This window comes from Gekko japonicus, unplaced genomic scaffold (assembly GCF_001447785.1).
Source record: "Gekko japonicus isolate JY-2015 unplaced genomic scaffold, Gekko_japonicus_V1.1 scaffold1980, whole genome shotgun sequence".
Classification (NCBI taxonomy): Eukaryota; Metazoa; Chordata; class Lepidosauria; order Squamata; family Gekkonidae; genus Gekko; species Gekko japonicus.
Genome location: NW_015173196.1, coordinates 21,266 through 30,470, shown reverse-complemented (window position 1 = coordinate 30,470; position 9,205 = coordinate 21,266). Strand labels below are relative to the sequence as shown.

The window sequence follows — 9,205 nt, the reverse complement described above, 5'->3', positions numbered from 1 at the left end:
GTCCTCTTATCCCATGACTGCTGAGTTTACTTAGGAGCCTTTGATGAGGAACGTTATCAAAAGCTTTCTGGAAGTCTAGTTAAACAACATCTACTGAGTCACCCTCTTCCATATGTTTGTACATCCCCTTAAAAAGTAAAGTAAAGGTTCCCTTGCTCGAAAGCCAGTCGAATCCGACTCTAGGGTTGCGGTGCTCATCTCCATTTCAAAGCCGAAGAGCCAGCGCTGTCCGAAGACATTTCCGTGGTTATGTAGTCGGCATGACTAAACACCATGGTCATGTGGCCGGCATGACTAAACACCAAGGCGCACGGAACGCTGTTACCTTCCCACTGAAGTGGTACCTATTTATCTACTTGCAATTTCTTGCTTTCAAACTACTAGGTTGGCAGGAGTCACCCCCTTAAAGAACACTAAAAGTTTAGTGAGATGATCTTCCCTTACAGAGTCCATACTGATTCTTCCTCAATAGCTTTTGTTCATCAATGTGCCTACTAATTCTATAATAATGGATTCCACCAACTTACCTGGTTTTGATGTTTGACCGGCCTGTAATTTCCCAGATCTCCTCTCCAGTCCTCAGGAATGGAGGCAGATTTTAGTGAAAGATTGCATATTTTTGTCAGGAGATTTGTCTGTTTTGGCTTGGATAATATATACCCACAGGGAAAACCCAATAAAGAATCCTAAGAATGATCCCCTAATTTGGTGCCCGGAGGAAGGGGAAGAAGGGAGACTGAACAAGATGCCTGTTTATAGGGAGATCTGAGTAGAAAGCTGTTTTCAAATGATTGCTTATTTCCTTTTCCTTAGGCCTTGGCTCTGGTGGTTGAGTCTGATTTAACATTCCAGCTTCCATGGACGAGTGGGCCTCCGAGGAAGGCACGAGCAGTGGCAGGCCACAGACTGCAAAGGCCTCACTACGTCCCCCCCAACCAAGATACTTCCCTGAGGTTTCTACTGAAGTCTTTGCTGGCGAATATGGTTTTGAGTTGGCACTCCAGGAGCTGCAGACAGACAGGCCCAATATGTACATGGTATGGAACTGGGGCAGGGTGGGATCATTGTACAAAGTGGATTGTGGGGAGGATCTAGCTTTTGAGCCAAGAATTGCATAAAAACATTGTGGGGCACCCAAAAGCCACATTTCAACTTTTATTTTTTTATTCCTCAAGGGAGTTCTTAACAGAGTTTGTCTGAATGGAACTACACATTTATGTGATGCATAGTTTTAGTCTAGATAGAGTCCTAAACACTGCCCGGGGGTGGGGGGAGGTGGCAGCGGATGGCCTCCACCTGAAGCTAGGGTTGCCAGCCTCCAGGTGGTGGCTGGAGATCTTCTAGGATTACAACTGATCTCCAGGTGAGAGAGATCAGTTCACCTGGAAAAAGTGGTTGTCTTGGAAGGTGGCCTCTATGGCATTATACCCCACGGAAGTCCCATCCCTCCCCAAGCAGCGCTCTCCTCAGGCTCCACCCCCCCCCCAAGATTTCCAGGTGTTTTCCAACCCAGAGCTGGCAAACTTAACCTGAAGCAGCAGATTCATAGTTTATGGGTGCTGCTGGATCCTGGCCTACAGAGGCTCAGGTCTGCTCTGTGGCACATTAGTACCTTTTTATTTTGGGTTGATATGCTTGCTGCAGCCATTCCTCAAAAACTATGATTGTGCCAAAAGTGATCCATGCTCTGATCATTTCCAGGTTAGGTTACTGTAATGTGCTTTAGGTTAGGCTGCCTTTGAAACTGTCCAGAAATTTCAGTTGGGTCGAAAATGCATCTGCCAGATGACTGTCAAGGGCTCCATAGAGGAATTGTATCAGCCCTGTGCTGAAAGATCTGCACAGCCTGCCCATGTGTTTCTGGGCTCAATTCAAAGTGCTGGCTCTTACCTTTAAGGCCCTAAATGGCTTGGGGCCTGGCCAGGGCACCCAAAGGACTGTTTCCTCCTGCACAATCCAACCTGCCAGTTACAATCTGCCTCCCAAGCAATGCTCTCTAAGCTGTAGAGTCTTGTGAGCAAAAATTCTACTTTGTGAGCGACTGGCATTAAAGTTGTGAGTGAGCAACTTGGCTGCTGCATAAATTAGTTTGCTCTGGAGCCCTCCTTCCTGAGCTAAGACAAAAAATGTGTGAGCCAGAGGTAAAAAACTGCGAGTTAGCTCACACTAACTCAGCTTAGAGGGAACACTGCTCTCAAGCCCCGCAAGACTCTTTCCTGTGAATAATATGATGGTGATTTGATGTATGTTTGGCTGGATATTTCAGGCCTTCCAGCTGAGGTTAAGCAAGTGGAGAGGAGGAAGGAAGGGGGTGCTTTTCGGAACAACTGTTTGTGTGTTTTTACTTTGTAGTGTAGTTTATCCTAGACTGAGGACACCAGGTGGGTTAAATAAAGTCTCACAATCTTCCATTAAAAGAAACTCCAGAATTCCTTTGACTGGGTGCTAGGTGCTGTACAGAATACCACAAAAATACTTCTGTGTTCGAGAAGGCTGCGCAGACTAAATTTAGCTATCTATTGGAGGAGGTGGAGGGAAGGCAGCTTGGTACAGCCTGATCTTCTCAGATCTCAGAAGCCAAGCAGGAGACCACCAAGGAAGACTCTACAGTGGAAGGCAATGTGGTGAACCACGTCTGCTTCTCATTTGTCTTGAAAGCCCCTTGCTGGGGTTGCAACCTGATGGCACCTACGTACTTATGTAGGAGAAGGCGGTGTGTCATTAAAGAGTGGAAGTCTTGGGTGGAGACAATGGATTGTGTGAGTGGCCCTGTGACGGAATTGAAAATCTGGGACCAGCAGAATGTTAAGATAGATCCCTGCTGTGTCACACGGCATAGAGGGGAGGGGGCCTTTTGGCTGGAGCACTTCCTGAGTGACAGAAAACTGACCTAACTGACAGTTGGAAGAGGCAGGGGGGAAGAGAGTCTGAGGAGTTAGCAGGAGGGTCAGCTAACCGAACTCTGAAGAGAGTGGATGCATAAGACCTGGGTGGTCACAAACACACAAAAACACTGCTTCATAGGGACTCAAGTAGTGGTTGAGGAAAGGCAAAAAGGGATCTGCAGGAGGAGTCTGGAAGGCTGGTTAGGGGACCAGTTAGACTCAGGGGGGGCCTGACCAACTGAAGCCAGTAAGTTAACCCCTGAAGAAGGCAAAGTGATATAAATATTTCAACAAAGTATCTGAACATCCCATGGAAATATGTTCTGTGCAACAAAAAACTAACTGTGCCTTTTTGAATGTTATAAATATGGGTGCCTGACTTTCTGGGGAACCATATACTGTGCAGTAGTCCTCAAAGAAGACAGCCTGAAATATACAAACCCCGAAGAGAAGATTATACATTGGGTGTAGAGGACTGGTCAGGAAAAATAAAATAGACTCTGACTAGGTCCTGACACGCAAACCCTCACAGAACTGACAGTATAAAGGGAGTTCGTGTCATAGGCAAGTATTGTGGCTTGTAATTTGATGAGGGTAGGACACTTTTCGAATAACCAACAGCATACACAAAATGTAGACAGTGCTTAGGAGGTATGGGGCCTGCTGTTGATGGTAAAAATTTGTGTGAGGGCTCAGGTGAGGCAGGAAGACTAGAGGTCTGGCTAATGGGGCTCCTGAGCTCCTAGGGACTGGAGTGAGAATGAGTTCTCTAGGAGGCAGCTGGGATTGATCAGTGAGATGTGCAACAGCAGCAATGAGCTTTTTCTTCCTTCTTTCTCATTCCCCTCTCCTGAACCCAGTACTCACAGATTCTGAACAGGCTGTATTGTCGGAAAGGCAAGCCTTGCCCCATCCCCATGAAGGTGTCCAGCTCACCACCTCCTGGCTCCATCATCCGTGCCGTGACTACGTATGAGAGTCGTGTAGCTGCTGCAATTAAATCTCCACTGGAAGGCAGAACTCGTGAGTGACGACAGCTATCTGCTTCTTCTTGTGACCTGAAATGGAGCACAGCAGGATGGAGCTCTGGGAATTGCATTCTGAGATGCCCGTCTGGGCCTGATTTCTGAAAGAGAGATGAGCCTGGAAGCCCATCCCACTCCTTTGTACCCAGTGGCAAGAGAAAGGCACTCTGCACAAGCTCAAAGGCACCTGAATAGTGTTTTATGTGTTAGGTCCTGATGTACCGGAAGAGAGTGGAAGATCATGAACTCATTTTGAGAGCCAGTTTCGCATAGTGGTTAAGTGTGCACTCTAATCTGGGAGAACTGGGTTTGATTCCGCACTCCTCCACTTGCACCTGCTGGATGACCTTGGACAAGCCATTGTTCTGTCAGAGCTGCTCTCTCAAGGACAGATCTGGAAAGAGCTCTCTCAGCCCCACCTACCTCACAGGGTGTCTATTGTGGGGAGAAGAAGGGAAAGGGGTTTGTAAGCTGCTCTGAGACTCTGAGTGAAAGGCAGGGTATAAATCCAATCTCCTCTTCCTCCTCCTCCTCTGCATTTTTCCCCACCCCAAAAACAAGAGACTTCTTCTTTTCACACTGAGTGCCATGAAAAGTAGATGACTCTTCAGGGGGGAAGATGTATTTTCTAGGGAAGGCTGGAGGGTGAGGGAGAGAATAAATTGATTGAAATTTCCATATTCTCACCCCATGTTTGTGTCGAGCTAGTTGTTTTTACTGTTAGTGAAGAAGAAGAAGAAGAAGAGATTGGATTTATACCCTGCCCTTCACTTGGAGTCTCAGAGCGGCTTACAAACTCCTTTCCCTTCCCCTCCCCACAACAGACACCCTGTGAGGTGGGTGGGGCTGAGAGAGCTCTTGACAGAAACTGCCCTTTTTCAAGGACAGCTGTGCCAGAGCTTGCGACTGACCCAAGGTCACATCAGCAGGTGCAAGTGGAGGAGTGGGGAATCACACCTGGTTCTCCCAGATTAGAGTCCGCGCACTTAACCACTACACCAAACTGGCTCTCTGTATAATCTTAGGGTCTGCTCTCTTTCAATATGGTGTTTTGGTCAGAGCAAGGGTGTCAAACGTAAGGCCCGGCCAGCGAACAACTAGTGCAAGAGAGGCAACAAGAGACTCCTGGGGGGGGGTGGAGTGAGGAGAGTCACTCCAATCGTGGCTTCAGCATGGCAGAACAACCTCTTTTGCAGCAGCCAAGCAGTGTGGGAGTGTCTGCTCAGTGCTGCACCCCTGGGTCTCCAGTCTGCCATATGGGTTTTCCTCTGCACCCCCTTGCCAGCCCATGAGTCCTTGCAGGGAGGACAGACCAACTTGGAGCTTACCAGGTGCTGTCCTTTATACAGTTTACTAGGAAATAAGGGTCATTGCAGAAAGAAAGGCAACGAGATCTAGAAATAGTAAGCAAGGAAGAGAAAAGTAAGGCCATATTGAGGTTCGTGGAGGCCCCACGCAGCAATCCGTCTGGCCGCCCAGGCTCCCAGTCACTCGCGTTATGTTGTCTCTCTGCTTGGGCGGCCCCATTGTCCCATGGGCTGGCCGGCTCCATCCTTGCAGCCTGCCACGTCAGCACCACCCCCGTGCCGTCCCCCCCCCCCAGCAGGAGTCGCATCGCCGCCACCCCCTCGTCTCCCCCTGTCTCCCTTTTTTCCCCATGACCGGTGCTTGCATGAAGCTGCAGAGCTGGTTCCGGAGTGGGTAGCGCAGTGGGCGGCCATCCCCTGTCCTCCACCTGGGTGGTTCCCGCCGTGCTCCGACTGTGGCCGTGCGGCTTTTCCACAGTCCTCCTCCCCCACCTCTCAGCCTTTGTGAAGAGCATGAGGCAGGCTACAGAGGCGGTGCATGAGGCAGAGCCAGGTCAAGTGGCTGTCGCCAGGGAAGAGAGGTGAGCCAGCGGGGCGGCATGAGGAGGGAACGCTGGGTCCGTGCCCCATTCATGGGGCGTGCGAGGGATGGGGGGTCGGCAGGAGAGGACTGAAGTGCGGGCTTGCCTCCTCACTCCCGACGCTGTGTGTGAGCCGGAGGAAAGGAGGCCCCGGCCATGCCCAGCCCCACTACTCCAAACTGATCGAGGTTTATAAGATTATGCATGGGATAGAGCAGGTAGAGAAAGAGGTACTTTTCTCCCTTTCTCACAATACAGGAACTCGTGGGCACTCCATGAAATTGCTGAGCGGTCGGGTTAGAACGGATAAAAGAAAGTACTTCTTCACCCAAAGAGTGATTAACACTTGGAATTCACTGCCACAGGAAGTGGTGGCGACTACAAGCATGGACGGCTTCAAAAGGGAATTAGATAAGCATATGGAGCAGAGGTCCATCGGTGGCTATTAGCCACAAGGTATAGATAGGGGCTCTGGGGCAAGTGGTGCTCTGTATTCTTGATGCTTGAGGGAGGGCAAGTGGGAGGGCTTCTAGTGTCCTGGCCCCACTGCTGGACCTCTTGATGGCACCTGGTATTTTTGGCTACTGTGTGACAGAGTGTTCGACTGGATGGGCCTTTGGCCTGATCCAACATTGGCATATCTTATGTTCTTATGTGATCGCGCAACTGCAGGTCAAATTCCTCCGGAGGGAATAACCTCCCTCCCCCCCCCCGCCGTTTTATCTGGCGCTTGTGACCGCAACCTAATTGTTTTTATATTATTGGTTCTGTTTTTAGTTTACATGTTGTGAGCCACCCTGAGCCCACTTGTGGAGTAGGGCAGGATATAAATGTAATGAATAAATAGCTAAATGAAGTATATGAAATAATAAATTCCAGGGCTCATCTGTAGCTCGGAAATGTGGTCCTCAAGCTGTTCTCTGACTGGACTGAAGCTCTCCAAATACCAGCTCACTTTATCAAAGTGGTCTCCCTTAAAAACTCTTTTCACCTCCCCTTTGTGTCTTTTGGCAGGCGTGGACCCCCCTGACCACCCGATCCAGGTGGAAGGGAATCAACATGTCCAGTACTTCTCTGACAAGGAGACTTTGCGCGACAGCGTCACCATCACTTATGAAAGACCTGAGGTTGTGGGGGATTAAGATTGCTTGCATAGATGGGACTGAGGGATGGGGAAGAGACTGGGGGAAAGTGAGCCTGTTGTTGGCAGGGCGGGCGGGGTATAAATTGGAACAAACAAACAAACAAATAAAAATTGATGTTTATTTATTTATTCATTTAGGAAATGTTTATGTCACCTCTCCAGAATCCTGCTAGAGGCAGTTTATTAGTCAAGGCTATTACTTGGGATCTGCAGTCAAATGCATGAGTGCCAATTTTGAATTTATATGTGATATTCAAATCCCTTCTCTATCCCTGCTGAAGGGTTACCCTATCTGCACTGGGAAATTCCTAGAGATCTGAGGGCAGAGCCTGGGGAGGGTGGAATTTGGGGAAGGCAGGGACTCCAGCAGGGCTTGTGTTGCCATAGACTCCACCCTCCAAAGCAGCCATTTTCTCCATGGGAACTGGTCTCTGTAGTCAGTTGCAAGTTTGGGAGAATTCCAGTCCCCAAGTTGAGACTGGGAACCCTAACCCCACAATCACCACATTCTCTGGTTCTTTACTGCACTGTTTCTTTGGCCCATACTTCCCAAGCCTCCAAAGCAACTTCCCCCCTCCCTACCAAGAGCATACAAACATTTTGCTGGTTCCTGGCCTCAGCATGATATTTTTCTTTGGCCATCGTTTTTTTGTTATTCCTTACCTCTGCCCTCAAAGCTTTTGCATGGGAGGGGATTGGCTCATATCTGTGTGCCATTCTATCTCTGCTCTGCAGGTAGGATCAGCATATACCACCATCCTGTACAAATTCATACACACGAGGAGTCCTGTTTTGATCGTGATCACTCTACAATCCCTAAAGTGAGTAACCACCTGTGTGGCACTTCCACTGTCAGTGTGTTTTGGCCTTGGAGGGTGGCATGTGAGGAGCGTTGTGTCAGACTTTTTGGCAAATTCCCTCTTTATACAAATGTTGAACTCAGTAACATTATGGTCACTGTTCCCAAGCGGTGCAATCACTTTCACATCTCTCACCAGGTCTTGGGCATTACTTAGGACCAAATCGAGGATCACCTCTCCCCTGGTAGTTTCCGTGACCATTTGCTCCATAGCACAGTCATTTAGAGTGTCTAGAAACTCAACCTCTTTCTCAACTAGAACACATATTGACTCAATCAATCTTTAATTCATTCATCATTTTATAATCCTCCTCTATATTTTGATCTGGTGGGTGATAACAACCTCCCAGTGTTAAGTTTCCTTTTGGGCCCACTATTTCAACCCATAGAATGTTCAGAAGCTAATCCAATTCTCTTACCCTCTAAATCTTACTGGACTGTATACCCTCTGTGACATACAGAGCCACCCCACCTCCATCCCTCCCCCCCCATCCATCCGATATAATATATAACTGGGAATCACCGTATCCCACTGATTTTCCTCATCCCACCAAGTTCCCCCCCCAATACGAACCACTCCAACTCCCCGATTTTACCTCGGACACTTCTAGCATTTGTATAAAAACATCTATAATTTCCCATGTATGTTAAGCCTGCAACCTTCCTCTTGCTATCTCGAGACCTTGTCAGGCAGTCCATGTCACTAGCCATGGTCTCAGTGGACAATTCCAATCCACCTCCCTGTAGAAGAGCAACGGCTACCCCCTCATCTCTCCGAGATGAGCCACTTTTCATCTCCTGTCGGCTTTCCCCCAATATTCAATTTAAAAACTGCTCTGCCACCTTTTTGATTTTAAGCGCCAGCAGCCTGGTTCCTTCTCGGGACAAGTAGAGACCATCTCATCTGTAGAGCTCCCTCTTGGTCCAAAAAGCACCCCAGTGCCAAACAAACTTGAACCCTTCCCCCCTACACCATCGTCTCATCCACGCATCGAGACTCCTGATCTGTGCCTGTCTCTCCGGCTCTGCGCGTGGAACAGGTAGCACTTCTGAGAAGGCTACCTTGGAGGTCCTGGCCTTAAGTTTCTTGCCCAGCAGCCTAAATTTCTCCTCCAGGACCTCACGACTGCATTTCCCGACATTGTTGGTGCCGACATGCACCACAACCACTGGCTTCCCTCCACCCCATCTACCATCCTATATAAAACATGTGTAATGTCCGCTACCTTCACAACAGGCAGGCAAGTCACCCTACGGTCAGTACGCAGGTTCGATACCCAGCTGTCTACCTGCCTAAGGATCGAATCACCAACTACCAAGAGCCCCCCTCCCATCCTGCCCAGGGATGGTTCCTTGGTGCGAAAGGATACCCGCTCACCAGCTGGGGAAGAGGTCCCTTCTGAG

At 49.0% G+C, this 9,205-nt stretch overlaps 1 protein-coding gene across 1 annotated transcript; it reads left to right on the top strand.

The window, feature by feature from the left end:
* Positions 1-831: 831 nt before the first annotated feature.
* Positions 832-7,767, top strand: LOC107119994 (cellular tumor antigen p53-like). Its single transcript, XM_015422629.1, has 4 exons — positions 832-1,037; positions 3,746-3,908; positions 6,813-6,925; positions 7,678-7,767. The coding sequence occupies exons 1-4, from the start codon at positions 858-860 to the stop codon at positions 7,765-7,767; spliced, it is 546 nt and encodes a 181-aa protein (XP_015278115.1). The 5' UTR covers positions 832-857.
* The last annotated feature ends 1,438 nt before the right edge of the window (positions 7,768-9,205 follow it).

Excerpts from the sequence above, each read along its gene's own strand:
- LOC107119994 (XM_015422629.1), top strand. The coding sequence starts at position 858 with ATGGACGAGTGGGCCTCCGAGGAAGGCACGAGCAGTGGCAGGCCACAG. Across the intron at positions 1,038-3,745 it reads ACAGGCCCAATATGTACATG|TACTCACAGATTCTGAACAG; the intron begins GTATGGAACTGG and ends TCCTGAACCCAG. Across the intron at positions 3,909-6,812 it reads TCCACTGGAAGGCAGAACTC|GCGTGGACCCCCCTGACCAC; the intron begins GTGAGTGACGAC and ends GTCTTTTGGCAG.